The sequence below is a fragment of the Pan troglodytes genome, chromosome 1, assembly GCF_028858775.2.
Source record: "Pan troglodytes isolate AG18354 chromosome 1, NHGRI_mPanTro3-v2.0_pri, whole genome shotgun sequence".
NCBI lineage: Eukaryota > Metazoa > Chordata > Mammalia > Primates > Hominidae > Pan > Pan troglodytes.
Genome location: NC_072398.2, coordinates 185,141,067 through 185,164,772, shown reverse-complemented (window position 1 = coordinate 185,164,772; position 23,706 = coordinate 185,141,067). Strand labels below are relative to the sequence as shown.

General features: G+C 42.8%; 1 protein-coding gene across 9 annotated transcripts in view; it reads left to right on the top strand.

Annotated features, from left to right (window-relative positions):
- Positions 1-508: 508 nt before the first annotated feature.
- Positions 509-23,706, top strand: part of MAST2 (microtubule associated serine/threonine kinase 2) — a 236,294-nt gene continuing 213,096 nt past the window's right edge. For all 9 annotated transcript variants that reach the window (XM_063781249.1, XM_016962041.4, XM_016962036.4 and 6 more), the window contains exons 1-2: positions 509-2,264; positions 22,623-22,770. In XM_063781249.1, coding sequence (XP_063637319.1) covers positions 2,088-2,264; positions 22,623-22,770 — 325 coding nt within the window. In that variant the 5' untranslated portion in view covers positions 509-2,087. The remainder of the gene's footprint in view (positions 2,265-22,622; positions 22,771-23,706) is intronic.

The following is a 23,706-nucleotide window of genomic DNA, read 5'->3' as shown; positions in this document are numbered from 1 at the left end:
AACTGTTTGTTCTTTTTTTTTTTTTTGAGACGGAGTCTTGCTCTGTCACCCAGGCTGGAGTGCAGTGGCATGATCTTGGCTCACTGCAAGCTCTGTCTCCCAGGTTCATGCAGTTCTCAGCCTCCTGAGTAGCTGGGACTACAGGCACCCACCACCACGCCTGGCTAATTTTTTGGTATTTTTAGTAGAGATGGGGTTTCACTGTGTTAGCCAGGATGGTCTCGATCTCCTGAATTCATGATCTGCCTGCCTTGGCCCCCCAAAGTGCTGGGATTATAGGCGTGAGCCACTGCACCCGGTCCATTTAATTGTTTTAAGCAAGCAAGTAACATATAGGAAGAGTCTTGTGAGGGCTTTTTGAAGGATGAGTTTAAAGACAATGAGACTGGCATAAGTGAACCCGTTAGAAGGCTTTCTCAGTCAAGTAGCTGAGGGAAGATGAGACTTGAGGTGGTGCCAATGGGACGGAAAGAGGAGGCAGATTGGAGAAATAGTGAGGTTATAGAGGCAATAAGACTTGTTCATTTATTGGATGTGAGGAAAGGACAAGGAAGGAGTCCAGGATGATTTCCAGGTTTCTGGTTGAGGCAACTGGATGGGTGGTAAGGAACTGGGACAGGGAATAGAGGAGCAGGCTGGTGACAGGCCGTAGAGCACATTGGTTATGTGCATCCTCCCGGCCTCCCAGAAGGAATCCATCACTTTTTCCACTTTTATAGGTGTTTCCGCACTGTCTTTCTGTCCGGATCTGACAGACCTGGGTTTGAGTCCTGGCTCTGGACTTACAAGCTGTGTGATGTTGAGCATATTATGTAATTTGAGCCTATTTCCTCAACTGTAAAATGGAAATACAACTTACTTCTTGTTTGTGTATGTCTGAATTGAATGCACAGTGTGTGGTATCCAGTGGGCACTCCATAGTGTTGGCTATTTTTATTACTCAGAAAGGCGTCAGGGAAGAGGCCCAGGACAAATGGGTGAAGGCTTTAAGCAAGGCTTCTAGGTCAAAAGAGGAAAAACACAACATGTGGCAGACCAGCTGAAGCCAGAGGGAGGCCAGAGCTGAGCTACCACCACACGTTGCTGAGCAGATGAGTCACCGCAGGCAGCAGGTCAGGCTACCCAGGCCACAGCAGACTGGGCTGGGCTCTACACGATGACTTCATTGTATGCCTTTTTTGTCCTCTCCTCCTCCCAGAAGGAATCCATCACTTTTTCCACTTTTATAGGCGTTTCCACACTGTCTTACTGTCCGGAAAGAGCAAACACGGTGGAAAGGGACAGAAGAGCCAGAATTCCGTCTAGTTTGATCACTGATTTGCTGGGTGACCTGGTGCATTTCACTTCGCCTTAGTCTCTTTATCTGTAATATGAGAATGCGCAGATTTGCCTCCTAAGTGTGATGTGAGAATTAGGTGAGAGTTGGCAGGCACTAAATAAAAAGGCATGCATTAGCCTTCTATTCATTAGTTGTGTTATTCTGTCTCCTTCCTGCTCCCGGCCCCTCTCTCCCTAGTTCCTTGAGGACACCGATCGACTCGAACTCATTTTTGGGTCCCCAGCACTGAGCTTGGCCCAGCAGTTTCATGAATGGATGAATGAAAGATTCAATGGGAGTCCGCAGCCGCTGCCGGCGCGCCGAGAGCCCCGCCCGCTTCTGGTCCTCCGACTGCGCGCCAGGGCCACGGGCGGGTCCTTTGCGACCGTTCGCTGGCGCGTGCGCGGGAGGCGGCGCGCGGCCGGAGGTGGCGGGCGGGCTCCCGGTGCGCGCGCGTGAGGGGCGGGGCCGGCCGAAGGCTGGCTGTAGGCAGGCGGCTGAGCCGGCGGCGGGTGGCCTGCCCAGCGTGTGCTGGGTGGGAGAAGGCGAGGCGGCAGCGATGCTGTCTCTTCCGTGAGGAGCGCAGAGGAGGTCGCGGCGCCGGAGGCCCCAGAAGGCTCGAAGGCGCCGCGGGCTGGGGTCGGTGGCTTAGGGAGCCCGCCCGGCCATGGTGGCCGCGGGTGGTGGTTGGCGCGGCTGCGCTGCGGCCCGGGGCAGTGCGGAGCCGGGACAGTCGCGGCGCTGACGCCCGCGGGCCCCAGCTGCAGATATGAAGCGGAGCCGCTGCCGCGACCGACCGCAGCCGCCGCCGCCCGACCGCCGGGAGGATGGAGTTCAGCGGGCAGCGGAGCTGTCCCAGTCTTTGCCGCCGCGCCGGCGAGCGCCGCCCGGGAGGCAGCGGCTGGAGGAGCGGACGGGCCCCGCGGGGCCCGAGGGCAAGGAGCAGGTAGGGCGGGTTGGGATCCGGGAGGGTGAACCTGAATGGAAGCCGTGGGGGAGGGGATCTTCGGCGGGAGGACCCGGGCTGGAGCTTTGGAGGGGTGGGGTCTGAGTAGTTCGCGGGGAGGAGTGGGAGGTCTGGGGAGGCCGAGAAATGGGGAGTGGAGAAATGGAAGTGGTGGCCTGGGGTTGTATTGGAAATGGGGGAGTAGAAGAAAGAAAAATTGGTGCAAGAGATAGTCAGGGGTTCTGGATGGGGCGAAAGGACGCTGGAATGTGGGCTGAGTGTGTGAGCTGCAACGAGTAGGCTTACTAAAGAGGCGTTGAGGAGTTATCCATAGGAGTAAATAGAGTAAGATGTAAGTCAATTTGATATAGTGTTATCCTGTTTCCTAGAGGTTGTCCTTAAAATTGTAAAAACGGATGACACTCCCAAGCATTCTCTGATTTGGCCATCATTATACTTTTGTACCAGTGTGTTCACAATCATTGTTAAGGCTCTCTTTACCAACCATCTATTTCACAAGAAAGCACTTGTGAAACACCTGCATGTGAGCAGTGTTAAGCCCAATTTTGTGAACAGAATTCGTAGATATATGGTTTGCCTGCTAGTTTTCCACTGAAAACACATTACTGGGAAAACACAGCAGCATACAAATATTCATGGAGTTTCTGAATGAACAGGATGTTTATGTAATTTATTAGTCAAGAGTAGGTGTATTTATGAGTAGGGGATAAAGGTCAGTTTTATCAGGCAGGAGAAGCTGCCACTAGTAGCGGTAGTAAGTTTAGTGAAAGGAGAATAAGTGATACTTGGTCTTGTTGGATTTACAGAAAAATGTTCTGTAGTAATGAACTCTAGTGACAGCTTTCCTTTTGTTCAGCTGTATTCGGGATCCTACTGACTTCATCCTTGAATGTTTTAAGACTTCTTATAGGTCTCTTACCTCTTTTCTCTCAGATAAATTAGCATTTTCCTTAGACATTTTTTTTTTTGAGACGAAGTCTCGCTCTGTCGCCCAGGGGAGAGTGCAGTGGCATTATTTCGGCTCACTGCAACCTCCACCTCCTGGGTTCAGCGATTCTCCTGCCTCAGCCTCCCGACTAGCTGGGATTACAGGTGCCTACCACCATGTCCAGCTAATTTTTTTGTATTTTTAGCAGAGACAGGGTTTCACCATGTTGGCCAGGCTGGTCTCGAACTCCGACCTCAGGTAATCGGGATTACAGGCATGAGCCAGTGTGCCCGGCCCTTTAGACAGTTTAAAAATTATATACCATGCTAGGTAGCCCTTGGACTTTTCCCCCCTTTTGTTCTTCCACCTCTTATTCCCCACTGAGCCCTGAGGAGACTGCACCATTGACCATCTCTGCCCCTGCTTCTAGCTGCTGAGCATTGTCCTCTTGCTGCAATTTACTCCCCCATGTGCCTAATACTTAGCTTTTACATTCTCTGCAGTATCATCTAGTCAAAACTTGTACAATGAACTTCAAGTCCAGGTCCTTTCCTGTCTCAGTTTACCTGTCCAGTTGACCTTACTGCGTATTTCATGGTAGAGTTCAAGATTACTTGATTTTTCCCTCCTCTTTATTTTATGATTTTTGTGTTTTCTCATCCTTAGCTTCAGTCTCAGAGAAAAGTACTCATCCTCCTCTCCGAGGCTAATTTCTCCACTTATGTCCTTGATTTCATCCTCTTTTGTTTGCCTTAGACCCTTGTTACTCTCTTTGTTTTATATCACAAATAAAAACAAAACAACATAATTTCCCTGAATTGTGTAACCTACCCAAACTACTTTGTTATCTCTTCTTTGCTTCCCCAACAACCTTCTTGAAAAATGAGTTTGTATTCAGTGTCTTAGCTTCCTCACCTTGTATACATTTCTAATATGGTTTGGCTTCTTCACTTATGCTTTCCCAAAACTGATGTCTTTAAGGTCACCAAAACCTTTTGTTGTGTGGGATTACTTTTTTATTGAGGTTTGACAAATCAAAGGTTCATTCAGTCCATGAAATATTACAGAATGAGTACCTGTATGATCACAACTCACATCAGGATGGAGAACATTCCCAGTACCCTAGAATGCTCCCTGTGCTTTCTCCTAGCACTACTCTTTTACAGATGTAACCTCCCTCACCACCTCTGTCACTATAGATTTGTTTTGAACTAATACTTCATATAAGTGGAATCATAGTGTGTACTGTTTTGTGACCAGATTCTTTCATTCGGATCATGTCTTGAGACTCATCCATGTTGTTGCTTGTAGAAACAGTTCTTTTTCATTGCTGTGTAATTTTCCATTGTATGAATGTATTGTGATGGTTACTAAAACTTATTTTTGTTTTTGAGACAGGATCTCACTCTGTCACCCACGCTGGAGTGTAGTGGTGCCGTCATAGCTCACGGCAGCCTTGAACTCCCAGGCTCAAGTGATCCTCCTGCCTCAGCCTCCCAAGTAGCTGGGACCATAGGCACATACCACCATGTCCAGCTAATTTTTTAATTTCTTTTTCTTTTTCTTTTTGAGACAGAGTCTTGCTCTCTCGCCCAGGCTGGAGTTCAGCGGCACATTCTCAGCTCACTGCAACCTCTGCCTCCCGGATTCAAGCGATTCTCTTGCCTCAGCCTCCCGAGTAGCTGGGATTACAGGCATGCACCACCATGCCTGGCTAATTCTCTATTTTTAGTGGAGATGGGGTTTCACCATGTTGGCCAGGCTGGTCACGAGCTCCTAACCTCAGATGATCTGCCTGCCTTGGCCTCCCAAAGTGCTGGGATTACAGGCGTGAACTACCACGGCCTAATTTTTTATTTTTTGTAGAGGTGGTATCTTACCATGTTGCTCAGGCTAGCCTCGAACTCCTGGGCTCAAGTGATTCTCCCACCTTGACCTCCCAAAGTGCTGGGATTATGGGCATGAGTGCCCAGTTTGTTTTTCAAATTGAAATATAATTCATGACTACTTGTGAAAAGTTTTCATTGTGAAATAGTTACAGAGAGAAATATGTAAAAGTCCTGGGAACCTTTAAATTACTAAATCTGATAGTCTTTTCCTCATCTTGTCCGTCCGACCTCTGTGAACTATTTGTCACTGTTGACTGTGTGTTCCTTGTTGACATTTTTTTCTTTTTTAATATTATAATATCCATTCTGTTACTGCTTCTCTAACTGCTCTCTTGTGTGTCTTTGTCTTGTGTTTTCTCTTCCTGTTCCTGAAATGTTCCTTGAGGACATGTCCTCTGTCCTTAGCTTGATCCTTTATTGTACTCTATTTAGCAGGCTCATTCTGTTTGTAGATGTTGAGGATGTAGAACAAGGGTCTGCAGTCCTCTTTATTTATGGCATTGTATCACAGAACATCCTTGTAAAGTGAGCTGAGTCTCTTTAGGTGTGACCTCTTTCCTTAGGTCTACATTTCCATTTTTGTGCTTAACATTTCCACCATAGACTCATCATTTGTGTTCTTAACATTTGTGATTTTTTTTTTTTGAGACAGGGTCTCACTTTGTCGCCCAGGCTGGAGTGCAGTGGTGGGACCTGAGCTCACTGCAACCTTCGCCTCCCAGGCTCAGGTGATTCTCCAGCTTCAGCCTCCCCAGTAGCTGGGATTGCAGGCGTCCGCCACCACGCCTGGCTAATTTTTGTATTTTTAGTAGAGACGGGGTTTCACCATGTTGGCCAGGCTGATCTCGAACTCCTGACCTCAGGTGATCCACCCACCTCGGCCTCCCAAAGTGCTGGGATTACAGGTGTGAGCCACTGTGCCCGGCCTAACATTTGTGAGTTTTATAATTTGATAGTGACCTTGAAAGTTCATAATTTGTAACAATTTATGATTTTAAAAAGGCCAAAATTTTCATTGTATGTGTCGAGACTGGTTGAATTCTATTTATTTGGGTAGTAAGAGCCCAGCTGATCAGCAAGCATCTATATCTCACACGTAACTTTTTTTTCCCTTTCTCATGACATGGAACAGTGCTTGTTACAGTTTTTATTATACTAGTATTTAAGAATACGTTCCAATCAGGATGTAGAACTTGGATCTCCAGAAGGTCAGTGGTTTACTGTATCATGAAAATAGAATAATTTCTGTGTTGAAATGTGCTTCTCTCTGTATCTTTCCTTTTTGTCATCCAACGTGAAATTACATCCATGGCTTTTTTTGTTTGTTTTATTTTGAGATGGAGTCTTGCTCTGTCGCCCAGGCTGGAGTGCAGTGGCGCGATCTCGGCTTATTGTAACCTCTGCCTCCCAGGTTCAAGCGTTTCTCCTGTCTCAGCCTCCTGAGTAGCGCATGCCTGGCTAATTTTTTGTATTTAGTAGAGATGGGGTTTCACCGTGTTGCCCAGGCTGGTCTCGAACTCCTGAGCTCAGGCAATCCACCCGCCTTGGCCTCCCAAAGTATTAGGATTACAGGCGTGAGCCACCGTGCCTGGCCCACATCTGTAGTCTTTTACTTCTTCTCCTTTGACTCCCTTAGCCAGTCTGGCATTAGGTTCTCTCGATTCTACCTTCATGAAATCTTTCAAACCATTATTCCCATTGTCACTACCTTAATTTCATATTTATAAACTTTAGTCTTGGTTGTTGCAGTATCTTAACTGTATTTACTCAGTCTTCAGTCTCTTAACCTCTAATATATTTCACGTTCTATTAACAAAAGATTGGAACTCATTGCCTCCCTGGCTAATGGTAAGTGCTTTATAAATACTCGTTAAATGTTCATTTCATTTCTCCTTATTCATATACCTTCATTAGCTTCTTATTACCCATAGAATTAAGCCTGAAGACCTTGGCATTCAAGATCTACTTGATACTTAGCACTTTTTGTTAGAAGAGTCAGTTAGTTGCCACTTCTCTTGGTTCCTTAGGACCGTCTGCTTTTCTCGATCATGGCATACAATATTAAAATTATCTTGTTTCTCTCATTAGTAAGTTCTTTGAGACTCAGACTGTTCCATTTACTTCTGTATACCTAGGGCTTAGTATAGTACTTGAAACATAGTTATTTGTGTATTTATTAGAAACATAGATATTTGCTCAATGTCCTAATTGATTGTAAGTCAGTCAAATGAATTCCTCTGAGGCTGTCTTAATCATCATGGTATCTTCAGCCTCTAGTATTTTAACTGGTATGTAATAGACATTCAGTAAGTAATTGTTTATTGTTAGGCACTTTGATATACTTTAATTAGTCATCAGTTTGAGAAGCTCTTTATTCTCTGCTTCTGCATATTAAAATTCTACTCAGTTTTCCAGGCCTAACTCAAATGCCACAGAAACTTCTGTGAGGCCAGGTGTGGTGGCTCATACTTGTAATCCCAGCACTTTGGGAGGTTGAGGAGGCGGGTTGCTTGAGCTCAGGAGTTTGAGACCAGACTGAGCAACATGGTGAAACCCCATCTCTACAAAAAATACAAAAATTAGTCGGGGTTGGTGGTGCGCGCCTGTGGGCCCAGCTACTTGGGAGGCTGAGGTGGGACCCCCGGAAGTTGAGGCTGCAGTGAGCCAAGGTTGTACCACTGCACTCCAGTCTGGGTGACAGAATGAGACCGTGTCTCGTAAAGAAAGCAAAAAACAAACAAACAAAAAACAAAAACAAAACCACACACCCAAAAAGAAACTCTTCTGCAAAGTTGTTTTTCCACATGAGATCCTTGGAGGATCCTTAATTGGGCTTCAGGAAATCTGTGAATGTCCTGAAATTCCAGTTCTCAAAATTCTGTGGTTTAAAAGTGAAAGCTTAGGTTCCAAGAGATCAAATGCAAAAATGACTGGAAAGCACATAATAAGTAGGTGCTTAATAAGTAGTCTTATCTCATTTTGTTTCTGTAACATATTGTTTGATCCATTCCTGGTCATATAAAGTAGATGCTGAATAAATATTTGCTGAATGAAAGGATGAATCAGTGTTTTAGCACTTTCAACTTTCTGTGTTCATTTGTATTTCATTTTTGCTTTTAAGTTGCATGTTATTGAAGGTAAGAACTATGTCATCATTTTGTCTAACAATGCAGAGCTAAAGGCTTTGCTCACAATAGGTGCTCAGTAATTATTTATTGAATGAATGAATGGAGAATGATTCAAATATTTTGAATTTTGGTAATTTGAGTAATAATGGTTATATGATAGGAGTAGACAAAGGAAATAGAATATTTTTGAGGATGGCAGAAGATGAGTTCAACTTTAGTTCCTAAAATACCCTCAGTGTGACAGGAATTTTAAAAAATTATTTTAATGGAAATCAGAACCTCTTCCCTCTGCATTACAGGGTTAGTACATTGGGAAAAGCATAGGGCAGAAAGCACATAGAAGGGAAGCTGCATAATATATATAGGGAACTATAATCGGTTTGTTATTGCCAGACCCAGAGCTTTACCTCGAAGGCGTAAATGCTAGGTTAGAGATTAAAGAAGCCTTGATTGTTGAGGGTCTTTAGTGTGATATAAAAGGATAATTGGCTGGGTGTGGTGGCTCACGCCTGTAATCCCAGCACTTTGGGAGACCAAGGTGGGTGGATCACCTAAGGTTAGGAGTTTGAGACCAGCCTGGCCAACATGATGAAACCCCGTCTCTACTAAAAATACAAAAATAGCCAGGCGTCTTGGTGGGCGCCTGTAATCCCAGCTACTTGGGAGGCTGAGGCAGGAGAATTGCTTGAACCCGGGAGGTGGAGGTTGCGGTGAGCCAAGATCGTGCCACGGTACTCCATCCTGGGCGACAGATCGAGACTCCGTCTCAAAAAAAAAAAAAAAAAAGGATAATAAGTAGGGGAGCAGTATATATATATATATATATTTTTTTTTTTGAGGCAGTCTTGCTCTGTGGCCCAGGCTGGAGTGCAGTGGCACGATCTCAGCTCACCGCAACTTCCACCTCCCGGGTTCAAGCTATTCTCCTGCCTCAGCCTCCCAAGTAGCTGGGATTACAGGCATTGGCCACCATGCCTGGCTAATTTTGTATTTTAGTAGAGACGGAGTTTTTCCATGTTGGTCAGGCTGGTCTCAAACTCCCGACCTCAAGTGATCCACCTGGCTCGGCCTCTCAAAGTGTTGGGATTACAGGCGTGGGCCACCGTGCCTAGCCGAGAGCAGTATATTTCTTTTTTTTTTTTTTTTTTTTGAGACGAAGTCTCGCTCTTGTCTCCCAGGCTGGAGTGCGATGGCACGATCTCGGCTCACTGCAGCCTCCCCCTGTGGGGTTCAAGCAATTCTCCTGCCTCAGCCTCTCGAGTGGCTGGGATGCCACCACGCCCAGCTAATTTTTGTATTTTTGTATTTTTTTTTTTTTTTTTGAGATGGAGTCTTGCTCTGTCGCCCAGACTCGAGTGCAGTGGCGCGATCTCGGCTCACTGCAAGCTCCGCCTCCCGGGTTCGCGCCATTCTCTTGCCTCAGCCTCCGGAGTAGCTGGGACTACAGGCGCCCACCACCACGCTCGGCTAATTTTTTTGTATTTTTAGTAGAGACGGGATTTCACTATGTTAGTCAGGATGGTCTCGATCTCCTGACCTCGTGATCTGCCCTCCTCGGCCTCCCAAAGTGCTGGGATTATAGGCGTGAGCCACCGCACCCGGCTTTTTTTTTTTTTTTTTGACACAGAGTCTCACTTTGTCACCCAGGCTGGAGTGCAGTGGCCTGATCTTGGCTCACTGCAAGCTCCGCCTCCCGGGTTCCCGCCGTTCTCCTGCCTCAGCCTCCCGAGTAGCTGGGACTACAGGCGCCCGCCACCACGCCCAGCTAATTTTTCTGTATTTTTAGTAGAGACGGGGTTTCACTGTGTTAGCCAGGATGGTCTTGATCTCCTGACCTCGTGATCCGCCCGTCTCGGCCTCCCAAAGTGCTAGGATTACAGGCGTGAGCCACTGCGCCCGGCCTAATTTTTGTATTTTTAGTAAAGATGGGGTTTCACCATGTTGGCCAGGCTGGTCTGGACCTCCTGACCTCAGGTGATCTGCCCGCCTCGGCCTCCCAAAATGCTGGGATTACAGGTGTGAGCCACCGCGCGGCACAGGAGCAGTATATTCTTATTTGTGTTTTAGTTGGATTACTCTGGCAACTGTGTGGAGGATAGGATGCAGGACATGCTGTTTGAGACATGAGCATTTGAGAAATCTTCCGAGTTTTCAGTGCAAAAGTTTATTTGACCTCCTTTCCCTCTTATCCAGGGTATGGGTAAGGGCTAGCTCCTAAAAAGCTGTTAACTTTGAAATATTTAGTTTCATCAAAAGTACTGGGAGCAGAGAGTCTATGGTGGCTTGAAGCAGGTTGGCAAATGTTCCCTGATGAGGGTAGGACACATGTGCTTACAGAGTTTTCCCATCATTGTTCTGGATGTCTCTTGGCCTAAAGATCAATCTGTAAGCTTTTTTTTTTTTTTTTTTAGACGGAGTCTCGCGCTGTTGCCCGGGCTGGAGTGCAGTGGTACCATCTTGGCTCACTGCAACCTCCGCCTCCTAGGTTCAAGTGATTCTCCTGCCTCAGCCTCCCAGTAGCTGGGATTACAGGCATGTGCCACCACGCCTGGGTAATTTTGTATTTTTAGTAGAGACTAGGTTTCTCCATGTTGGTCAGGCTGTCTCAAACTCTCGACCTCAGGTGATCCGTCCACCTCGGCCTCCCAAAGTGCTGGGATTACAAGCATCGGCCACTGTGCCTGGCCCTACTCCTATTTTTAATAGTCCATGTAACATTTTCATTTGGATAGCTCAGAGACCTCTCAAACTTAACATGTCCAAAAATGAAGTCTTGATTTTCACTTTCTAGTCTGCTTCTTCCCCAGTCTGCCTCATGTCAATAGATGGCACTACTCATTTACCAGAAGAAAACTGGAGGTTGTGTTTGATTTTTTTCTTAACCTTACCTGTATTCCACATTCAGCCCCTCAGGTCTGTTTGCTGCTACAGTTGTCCCTCAGTATCTCTCGGGGATTGAGTACATGACCCCCTGCAGATACCAAACTCTGGTATGCTCAAGTTCTATCTATAAAATGGCATAGTATTTGCATGTAACCTATGTATATCCTCCCATGTACTTTAAATCATCTCCAGATTATTTATAATATATAATACAATGTAAATGCTATGTAAATAACTGTTACACTCTATTACTTAGGGAATAGTGACAAGAAAAAAAATCTATACATGTTCAGTATAGATGCAACTATTCATTTTCTTTTTCTCTGCATACAGTCATGTTCCGCATAATTATGTTTTAGTCAATGATGGATGACATACAAGATGGGGGTCCCATAAGATTATTATTATTATTATCATTTTTTTTTTGAGACCGAGTCTTGCTCTGTTGCTCAGGCTGGAGTGCAGTGGTGCGATCTCAGCTCACTGGAACCTCCGCCTCCTGGGTTCAAGCAATTCTCCTGCCTCAGCCTCCCAAGTAACTAGGATTACAGGCAGCTGCCACCACGCCTGGCCAATTTTTTTTTTTTTTTTTTGAGACGAAGTTTTGCTCTTGTCCCCCAGTCTGGAGTGCAGTGGCACGATCTTGGCTCACTGCAACCTTTGCCTTCCGGATTCAAACGATTCTTCTGCCTCAGCCTCCTGAGTAGCTGGATTACAGGCTTCTGCCACCACACCTGGCTAATTTTTATATTTTTAGTAGAGACAGTGTTTCATCATGTTGGCCAGGCTGGTCTCGAACTTCTGACGTCAGGTGAGCCGCCCACCTCGGCCTCCCAAAGTACTGGGATTATAGGCATGAACCACTGCGCCTGGCCAGATTATTATTTTTTTATTAAAAAATTTTTTTTAAATAGAGATGAAGTCTTGCTATGTTGCCCAGGCTGGTCTTGAGCTCTTGGCCTCAAGCAATCCTTCTGCCTTGGCCTTCCAAAATGTTGGGATTATAAGCATGAACTATTATGCCTGGCTTCCCATAAGATTATAACAGAGTTGAAAAATTTCTATTGCCTAGTGACATCTAGCTATTACAACATTGTAGTGCAACACATTACATGTTCATGGTAATGCCTGTGTAAAACCTACTGCACTGCCGTGGTATAAAGGTACAGCACATAGAGTTAGTGCATGCACAGCACATAATACCTAATGATGATAATATACAACTATGTTACTTGCTTATGTATTTACTATACTGTACTTTCTATTGTTAGAGTGTACCCCTACTTATTAAAAAAAAAAGTTAACTGTAAAACAGCCTCAGACAAGTCCTTCAGTGTAATTCCAGGGAAGGCATTGTTACCATAGGAGATGACAGCTCCATGTCACCTCCATTATTGCTCCATTATTGCCCCTGAATACCTTCCCATGGAACAAGATGTGGAGGTGGAAGACAGTGATATTGATGATCTCGACCCTGTGTAGGCCTAGGCTAGTGCGTATGTTTGTATCTTACTTTCTAACAAAACAGTTTAAAAAGTAAAAAAAGAAAATTTTTTTAATAGAAGAAAGCTTATATAATAAGGATAATGAAAGAAAATATTTTGTATAATGTAAACACATACACCAAGGTGGGTGTATCACCTGAGGTCAGGAGTTTGAGACCAGCCTGGCAAACATGGCAAAACCCCGTCACTACTAAAAATACAAAAATTAGCCCAGCGTGGTGGCGCACGCCTATAGTTCCAGCTACTTGGGAGGCTGAGGCAGGAGAATTGCTTGAACCCGGGAGTTGGAGGTTGCAGTGAGCCAAGATCACGCCATTGCACTCCAGCCTGGGCGACAAGAGCAGAACTCTATCTCAAAAATAAAAAGAAAAAGCTATCTTGACCTTTGATTTGTTGGTGTTATTAAACTGTTCTTTTATTTTATTCAGCTTGAAAGGAGATTTTAATTTGTGCATTTTCCCCTTCAGGGAAACTTTTATGGATTTCTTTATTAAGTAACTGGCTTAGAAGATAGAATAGTCTCCCTAGGTTTTAGAATGTAATTAAGAAAAATTCAGCCCAAGGGAACCATGTGTTAAAATTAGGTGATACCATCTTAGTTGTACCAGCTTGAGTGTAGGTTCCTTAAGAGTGAACCTGAGTAGTAGATGCATATATCCTTTAACCATTAATTTGTTGGAGATTAATAAGCTACATCGTTTCTTTGCCGTTATTTCAGCAAAGCAGAAGTAATATAGTTTTGTCAGATCTTCTTTTTTTTTTTGAAACTGTCTCCCAGTCTGGAGTGCAATGGCGTGATCTCGGTTCACTGCAACCTCTGCCTCCCAGGTTCAAGTGATTCTCCTGTCTCAGCCTCCTGAGTAGCTAGGACTACAGGCACATGCCACCACACCCAGCTAATTTTTATGTTTTTAGTAGAGATGGGGTTTCACCATGTTGGGCAGGCTGGTCTTGAACTCCTGACCTCAGGTGATCCACCCTCCTCAGCCTCCCTAAGTGCTGGGATTACAGGCGTGAGCCACCGTGACTGGTCAGACTTTCTATCTGTTAGGCTTTCAGGAATGTTTTGAAAAGCAGAGGATTTAGAAATAGTTGTTAATAGTTTTTTTTAAAGTCCTTAAGTTATTTCATAGGGGTGTTACCAAGGTGATTTTTGTTTAAATGACCCAGGAACATTTAAGTTCTACCTTTAACCAGTAAGAGAAAGTGATACTTTGTGACTAGCTCAGTCTTTGGTCTTTTATATTAAAGAACATTACTTGCTGTAACTGATTCACAAGGACCCCTTGATTGAGGTGCCTACATTTTCTACACATGGCTTCCAAGGTCAGCTGAGGAAAGTGGAGGATGGGCCAATCCTATAAATGGATTAATCACTTCCACTCATATTCCATTGCCAGAACTCAGTTTCAGGGCCATGCCTAACTACTGGAGGGCTGGGAAATGTCATGTGGCCTGTGCCCAGGAGGAAGGTGAATCATGCTTGATCAACATCTAACTAGTCCCTGCCACAGGACTCAAACCCCAATGTAGTCCTTAGCTTAGAACCATACAGAAATCCATTTATTTTGGTTATAGACAGCATGGAACCATAGCCTCCTCTTTTTCCTTGTAGACACACAGAGTTTTGAGTTATAACAATTTTGAATGCAAGTAAAGGCCTTTTTCCCAAGCACAGATAGGAGATCTGGAAAAGCTTTTCTGCGGCCTGTGGCAGAGGTAGTCTCTGGCAGCCCCAAGAAAGGCAGCTTGGTATTGGGAGTGGGGGGGGAGAGAGAGAGAGAAAGAGAGAGAGAGAGAGAGAGAGAGACCCAAGTCCCTTCAAATACCTGGAAAGTCTTCCCAAGAATAACAGATGCAAACAAGCCCAGATCGCAAAGGCTACAATGTATATTTAACCCTTCAATGCCCAGACACTGACAAATACCCACAAGCGTTAAGACCATCCAGGAAAACATGACATCACCAAACAAACTACATAAGGCACCAGGGACCAATCCTGGAGAGATAGAGATACATGACCTTTCAGACAGAGAATTCAAAATACCCGTTTTGAGGAAATTCAGAGAAATACAGGATAACACAGATAAGGAAATCAGAATCCTCTAAGGTAACTTCAGCAAAGAAATGGAAATAATTAAAAAGAACCAAGCTGAAATTTTGGAGTTGAAAAATGCAGTTGATATACTAAGGAATGCATCAGAGTCGTTTAATAGCAGAACTGATTAAGCAGAAGAAAGAATTTATTTATTTATTTATTTTTTGAGATGGAGTCTCGCTCTGTTGCCCAGGCTGTAGTGCAGTGGCGTAATGGCTCCCTGCAACCTCTGCCTCCCAGGTTCAAGCGATTCTCCTGGCTCAGCCTCCCAAGTAGCTGGGATTACAGGTGTGTGCCACCACACCTGGCTAATTTTTTTGTTTTTTAGTAGAGACGGGGTTTCACCGTGTCAACCAGGATGGTCTCGATCTCCTGACCTCGTGATCCACCTGCCTCGGCTTCCCAAAGTGTTGGGATTACAGGCATGAGCCACAGCGCCTGGCCCCAGAAGAAAGAATTAGTGAGCTCGAAGACAGGCTATTTGAAAATACACAGCCAGAGGAGACAAAAGAAGAAAAAGATAAAAAGGAATAAAAAGCATGCCTACAAGATCTAGAAAATAGCCTCCAAAGGGCAAATCTAAGAGTTTTGGCCTTAAAGAGGAGGTAGAGAGATAGGGGTAGAAAGTTTATCGAAATGAATAACAACAGAGAACTTCCCAAACTTAGAGAAAGATTTCTATATTCAAGTATAAGGTTCTAGAATGCCAAGCAGATTTAGCCCAAAGAAGACTATCTCAAGGCATTTAATAATCAAACTTCTAAAGGTAAAAGATGAAGGATCCTAAAAGCAGTAAGAGAAAAAACACAAATAACATACAATGGAGCTTCAATATGTCTGGGACCAGACTTTTCAGTGGAAACCCCTTACAGGCCAAGAGAGAGAGGCATGACATATTTAAAGTGCTGAAGGAAAAAACTTCTACCCTAGAATAGTATATCTGGTGAAAATATTCTTCAAACATGAAGGAGAAATAACGACTTTATAAGACAGAGAAGTCGAGTAATTTCATCAACACCAGACCTGTCCCACACAAATGCTAAAGGGAGTTCTTCAATCTGAAAGAAAAGGATGTTAATGAGCAATAAGAAATCATCTGAAGGTACAAAACTGACTGGTAATAGTAAGTACACAGAAAAACACAGAATACTATATTAATAACAATAATTATGGTGTATAAACGACTCATATCATGAAAAGATGAATTGATCAAGAATAATAACTACAACAACTTTTCCAGACATAGTATGGTATTAGGTTGTTGCAAAAGTAATTGTGGTTTTGGACTGTGAATTTTAAATCATTATAACTAGACTCAAACACATCTTTATTAATCAAAATAGGAACCATTACAATCAACACATTTTCGCCAATGAGAAATGTTTGTTCTTGTTGTGTAAAAATCCATGCTTTGGGATTTGACGAACTCTTGGAAAGAATGTTCTGCATCCTGCTGGTCATGGAAATGTTTTCTCTGCAAAACGTTGTCGAGATGCTTGAAGAAGTGGTAGTTGGTTGGTGAGAGGTTAGGTGAATATGGCGGGAGGGAAAACTTCATAGCCCAATTCGTTCACTTGTTGAAGCTTGGTTGTGTGATGTGCAGTTGGGTGTTGTTGTGGAGAATTGGGTCCTTTTATTGACCAATGCTGGCGTCAGGCGTTGCAGTTTTTGGTGCATCTCATTAAGATTGCTGAGCATACTTCTCAGATGTTATGCTTTCACTGGGGTTCAGAAAGCTGTAGTGGATCAGACTGACAGCAGACCACCAAACAGTGACCGTGACCTTTATTTGATGCAAGTTTGGCTTTGGGAAGTGCTTTGGAGCTTCTTCTCAGTCCAGCCACTGAGCTGGTTGTCACAGGTTGTCATATAAAGTCCACTTTTCCTTGCATGTCACAATGTGATCGAGAAGTGGTTCATTGTTCTGTAGAATAAGAGAAGATGACACTTCAAAATGATGATTTTTTTGATTTTCACTCAGCTCATGAGGCACCCACTTAACGAGCTTTTTCACCTTTTCAATTTGCTTCAAATGCTGAATGACTGTAGGATGGTCGATGTTGAGTTCTTCGGCAACTTCTTGTGTAGTTCTAAGAGGATCACCTTCGATGATTGCTCACAATTGGTCGTTGTGAACTTCCGATGGTCGGCCACTACACTCCTCACCTTCAAGGCTTGCCTCCTTTGCAAAACTTTTTGAACCACCACTGCACTGTACAGTTGTTAGCAGTTCCTCTCCAAATGCATTGTTGATGTTGTGAGTTGTCTCCTTTGCTTTACGACCCATTTTGAACTTATTCAAAAATTGCTCATATTTGCTTTTTTCTAACTTCATTCCCATAGTCTAAAACATAAACAGCAAGTAAATAAGTCTCTAGCCAAAAAACATAAAAAATGAACATTAAAATGATGTATAATATAATGACATTTATTTAAGAATGTATTCCAAGACCAGGCACAGTGGCTCATGCCTGTAATCCCAGCACTTTGGGAGGCTGAGGTGGGTGGATCACCAGAGTTCAGGAGTTCGAGACCAGCCTGACCAACATGGTGAAACCTTGTCTCTACTAAAAATACAAACTTAGCCAGGCATGGTGGCACACACCTGTAATCCCAGCTACTTGGGAGGCTGAGGCAGGAGAATTGCTTGAACCCAGGAGGCAGAGGTTGCAGTGAGCCGAGATCATGCCATTGCACTCCAGACTGGGCAACAAGAGCAAAGTCTGTCTCAAAAAAAAAAAAAAAAAAGAATGTATTCCAATATCAGATGACAAATTCTAACTATGCAAACCACCGCAATTACGTTTGTACCAACCTAGTAGTACTGGAAGTCTTAACTATGGTAATTAGACAAGAAAAAGAAATAAAGGGTATCCAAATTGGAAAAGAAGTCAAATTATCCTTGTTTGCAGATGATTTGATCTTATATTTGGCAAAAGCTTAAAGACTTCACCAAAAAACTATTAGAACTGATAAATTTAGTAAAGTTGCAGGATCCAGAGTCAACACACAGAGATCAGTAGTGTTTCTGTATGCCAACAGTGAACAATCTGAAAAAAATAAAAAAAGTAACCCCATTTACAATAGCTGCAAATAAAATACCTAGGGATTAACCAAAGAGATGAAAGATCTCTCTAATGAAAACTATTAAACACTGATGCAAGAAATTGAAGAGGACATTAAAAAAATGAAAAGATATTTCATGTTCATGGATTGGAAAAATCACTATTAAAATGTCCGTAGTACCCAAAGCAATCTACAGATTCAATACAATCCATATTCAAAATACCAATGACATTCTCCACAAAAATAGAAAAAACAATTCTAAAATTTACGTGGAACCACAGAGGACTCAGAGTAACCAAAGCTATCTTCAACATAAAGAAGAAAACTGGAGAAATCACATTACCTGACTTGAAATGATACTAGAAAGCTATGGTAACCAAAACAACATGGTACTGACATGAAAACAAACATAGACCAATGGAACGGAATAGAGAACCCATTAATAAATCCATACATTTACAGTGAACTGGTTTTTGACAGAGGTGCCAAGAACATACTTTGGTAAAAGGACAGTCTGTACAATAAATGGTTCTCGGAAAACTGGAAATCTGTATGCAGATATCTACATGCAGAAGAGTGAAACTAGATCCCTATCTCTTCCCATATACAAAAATCAAAAATGTATTAAAGATTTAAATCTTAAACTTCAAACTCTGAAACTACTAAAAGAAAACTTTGGGGAAACTTGCTAGGACATTGGTTTGGGCAAAAATTTCTTGAGCAATAAATACCCCACATGCAGAGGCAACCAAAGCAAAACTGGATCAAGGGGATCTTTTCTCACTTCCTTTTGTGTGTGTTTTTTAGAATTTTTTTTTGGTTGCTATGGGGATTACATGTAACATACTAAATTTATAACAGTCTAGTTTGAAATGGTACCAGTTTAACTTCTGTAGTATACAAAAACTTTATTCCTGTATAGCTCCATTTCCTTGATATGTTGTTTTTGTGGCAGATTACATCTTTATTCATTGTGTGCTAAATATCATAGATTTATAATTTTTTTAATGCTTTTGTCTTTTAAGTCATATAGGGAAAAAAGGTGGAGCTGAAAAACAAAAATAGAATAATACTGGCTGTGATATTTGTCCATATAGTTACCTTTGCTGGGGATCTTTATTTTTTATTTTTTGGATCTTCATTTTTTCAGATGGCCTTAAGTTTCTGTTTAGTGTCCTTTCATTTCAACTTGAAGATGCCTTTTAGGATTTGATGTAGAACATATGTAGTGGTGATGGACTCTGTCTGCTTTTTTTTTTTTCTTAATCTGAAAATGCCTCGATTTCGATTTCTCTTTCTTTCTCTTTCTTTTTTTTTTTTTTTTTTGAGTCAGAGTCTTGCTCTGTTTCCCAGGCTGGAGTGTAGTGGTGCAATCTTGGCTCACTGCAGTGTTGACCTCCTGGGCTCAAGCAATTTTCTTGCCTCATCCTCCTGAGTAGCTGGGACCACAGGTACATGTCACCATGCCCAGCTAACTTTTATGTGTTTTGCAGAGACAGAGTTTCGCCATGTTGCCCAGGCTGATCTCAAACTCCTGGGCTCAAGCAATCTCCCTACCTTGGCCTCCCAGAGTGTTGGGATTACAGGTGTGAGCCACTGCACCCAGCCTTTATTTTTTCCTCATTTTTGAAGGACAGTTATGCTCAAGATAGAATTCCGTATGTCATCCTACTCACTTCTGGACTCCACAGTTCTGATGAGATATGAGCTGTTCGTCTGATTCAGGATCTCCTGTATTTGACAAGTTGCTTTTCTCTTGCTGCTTTGAATATTCTTTCTTTGCCATTGGCTTTGACAGTTTGGTTGTCATGTGTCTCCATATGAACCTTTTTGAATTTAACCTGCTTAGAAGTCACGGAGCTTCTTAGATGTGTAGATTTGTATCTGTCATCACATTTGGGAAGTTTTGGTATGTTATTTCTTCTTCTTTTTTTTTTTTTTTGAGACAGAGTCTTGTTCTGTTACCCAGGCTGAAGTGTAGGGCAGGATCTTGGCTCGCTGCAACCTCTGCCTCTTGGGTTCAAGTGATAACTGTGTCTCAGCCTCCCGAGTAGCTGGAACTACAGGCATGCACCACCACGCCAGCTGATTTTTGTATTTTTATTAGAGACGGGGTTTCACCATGTTGGCCAGGCTGGTCTCAAACTCCTAACCTCATGATCTGCCCGCCTTGGCCTCTCAAAGTGCTGGGATTACAGGCGTGAGCCATGGTGCCCGGCCTCTTCACATGTTCTTACTGCCCCCTTCTCTTCTAGAATTCCCATATTCATATATTGTTTCACCTTCACCTTTTTTTTTTTTTTTTCGGTGACAGAGTGTTGCTCTGTCACCCAGCCTGGAGTGCAGTGGTGTGATTTCTGCTCATTGCAACCTCCGCCTCCCAGGTTCACGTGATTCTTGTGCCTCAGCCTCCCAAGTAGCTGGGATTACAGGCACGTGCCATCACGCCCAGCTAATTTTTGTATTTTTAGCAGAGATGGGGTTTTGCCATGTTGGCCAGGCTGGTCTTGAACTCCTGACCTCAAATGATCCGCCCACCTCAGCCTCCCAGAGTTCTGGGATTACAGGCATGAGCCACCGTGCCTGGCTATTTTCAGTGTTTTAATCTTGATGCTGCTTAGTGGGTATGTTCAATTTGTGAAAATTCATTGAGTTCTATGCTTAGGTATGTGTACTTTTCTAAAATGAGTAATGTACTTCAGTAAAAGTTAAAAATCCTAGCTTAAAAGTTCAAATTTCATATTTAATTTATATTTCCTTTCCTTTGCCAGGTTTTGACTCGAAGAGACTTGCAGTAAGAAGGGGTGTGATCGTCTCTTTCTTTTCTCCTCTCCTCTGTTATCTGGTTTCTGTACTTTGGTGTCTTGTGGGAAGGAATAGAGAAATTGAAAAGTGTATGTGTTTCTCTTAATTGGTACTGATCAAATTCTTTCTTGATTGTTCTTTCTCTGGCTAAGACGGATTATTCATCCATACAGTGTAGCAGGCATCCAAATGCTGGTTCTCCCATGCAGCTGGTTGTAAGTTTTTTTGAGATAGGGTCTTTCCCTCTCCACATTGCCTTCATAGAGGATATCCACTTTAGCTTGATGTCTTCCAAGGCCTCCTCAGTTCTCTCTACCTAGAGCTTCTTGCTGTGCTTGTCACCTTTGTGAGTGGCCAACCCTCTTTAATGGGTTACCAGCATTAGTCCAAACTCTGCTTCCTTCCCTGGTTTCTCCTTGATCCATAGGTACTGTTTCATCCTTGACATGCCAAATAGTGCAAATACAAGCTGTTCCCTTGCTACCTTCTGTTTTTGCATTAAGTTCTATTTCCTGTTCCCCCTGTCTCACTGCTCAGTCCTGCTACAGTTAGGTGCCTGGACACATCAATTGTTTGATTCAGTGCCTCAATATCCTCCTTTATCCTTTTATTCACTTACCACCATGTTTTGAAATTGTCTTTTTCTTCTTTTCAGGTATTTTTCTTCACCAACTTCACTCTTCTTTTTATGTTTGGGCATTTGTAAATCATGTTTTGGATAGTCACCACCAACCAATATTAGTACTTCCCCATTTTTTTGAACTCACTAATCACAATATATAACTGTATAGAATTTTTTTCTTTTTTTTTTTTTTAATCTTAGAGAACTGGAAATTTCCTCCTTTTTTGCCCCTTGTGGCTTTTAGTATTGCTATGGTGCCAGTTACTTGAAGCTTGTTTTTCAAATGGCAGGTGACATGGGGTCAGTTATTCTCTTTTTTTTTTTTTCTGAGACGGAGTCTCGCTCTGTTGCCCAGGCTGGAGTGCAGTGACATGATCTTGGATCACTGCAACCTCTGCCTCCTGGGTTCAAGCAATTCTCTGTCTCAGCCTCCCGAGTAAGCTGGGGTTACAGGTGCCTGCCACCACGCCTGGCTAATTTTTGTATTTTTAGTAGAGACAGGGTTTCATCATCTTGACCAGGCTGGTCTTGAACTCCTGACCTCATGATCCACCTGCCTCAGACTCCTAAAGTGCTGGGATTACAGGTGTGAGCTACTGCACCCGGCCCAGTTATTCTCTAATGGTTCTTGTCTCTGTACTGTCTAGATCAGTTTGATGTGTTACTTATCTGTATTTGTTACAGCTTCCTTCATTGACATATAATAGATATAACTCATTGGGCTGATTTTTTTCAAAAGTTTCTTATTTATTATAATACTCCTGATTAGGTGGGTGTTGGCTTAAAAATGTCTACATGTTGATGATATTATTGGACACTGCTTACTGAATGAGGAGAAAGAGGTGTTGGAGTGGAATGGGAAGGTTCTGTCAATGTTTCGTATTGCCTGTATTTTCTGATAGTACTTTTATACTTTTTTCTTTGAAAACTTGTATTTAGCTCCTCTTATAGGCATATAAAGAAAGCTCTAACATTAATTTTAGCATTAATTGAATGTTAGAGATATTTCTGACTTTGTATGCCAGGTAAAGTCTACCATTTAATGATTTTTTTAAACTAAAATATGCTTTTCTTTATTGGATATAGGAAGGGTATGAATAAAAGGATAAACATAAATAAACTTAACTAAGAAGTGCACTCATTATGAATACTATATCCTGTCAAAATGTCTGTCATCCCATGACCTTTCTCACCTATTTTTCCTTTGGCATTTTAATAATCAATATCCTGTGTCCTTTATAGCATACCTAGCTTTTACTAAGAAATATGTTTCTGGTTTTAGCTATGGAGGGGGGAGTATAATATTTTGGCACTTTTAAATTGTAGTGAATGCTGTAGAGATGTTTAATATAAAGTTTTTATACTTCAGAGGAGATATTAAAGACTCATGTTTTACTCTTTTTCTCTTTGAAGGATGTAGTAACTGGAGTTAGTCCCCTGCTCTTCAGGAAACTCAGTAATCCTGACATATTTTCATCCACTGGAAAAGTTAAACTTCAGCGACAACTGAGTCAGGATGATTGTAAGTTATGGAGAGGAAACCTGGCCAGCTCTCTATCGGGTAAATATCTGATTTTGTTGTTTTAAGAAATGTGGGACCATGTGGTCAATATTTAAGTGTATATTAATTGAATTGGCATCTTGACAGTTTCTTCTCTGTTAGTAGTCTTGTATAGAACATTTATGGTAAGGCTGTCTTCCTCTCCTTACTTCTTCCTCATGGAATCTCTGATTGCTAACCTGTAGGACCTGATAGGTATTTCTTGGTTGATCACCACTAGTGGTCACTCTCTCTTACTCTGATTTTTGCTCTCTGCCTATTTCTGTAAACTTTATATTCTTTGCTTCTGTAGATTTTCTTTTTTCCTTCATTCTCAAAACCTAAAACTCAAAGTGGCCTCTACCTCCTTCAAAGAAAAGACTTAAAAAATTCAGGGGGAAAAAATTATACGAAGAAGTCACAGTACAAAAGGAAGCAATTACATTGTACATTGTGGCATAATTCTTTTCTTTCCTTTTTTTTTGAGATGGAGTTTCGCTCTGTAGCCCAGGCTGGAGTGCAGTGGTGTGATCTCGGCTCACTGCAAGCTCCGCCTCCCGGATTCATGCCATTCTCCTGCCTCAGCCTCCCGAGTAGCTGGGACTACAGGCATCCGCCACCATGCCTGTCTAATTTTTTGTATTTTTAGTAGAGGCGGGGTTTCACTGTGTTAGCCAGGATGGTCTCGATCTCCTGAGCTTGTGATCCGCCCGCCTCAGCCTCCCATAGTGCTGGGATTACAGGCGTGAGCCACCGCACCCAGCCTCTTATATTTAAATTTGTATTTTTGCTGGTCATATATTTAGTTACATAGAGCCATTTCTTGTTTGGTTTTTCATAACATTCTCCTCTTTTTTTAAAAGGATGCGATTATCTTCTCTTTTTTTTTTTTTGAGACAGAGTCTCACTTTACTGCCCAGGCTGGAGTTTAGTGGCATGATGTCTGCTCACTGCAAC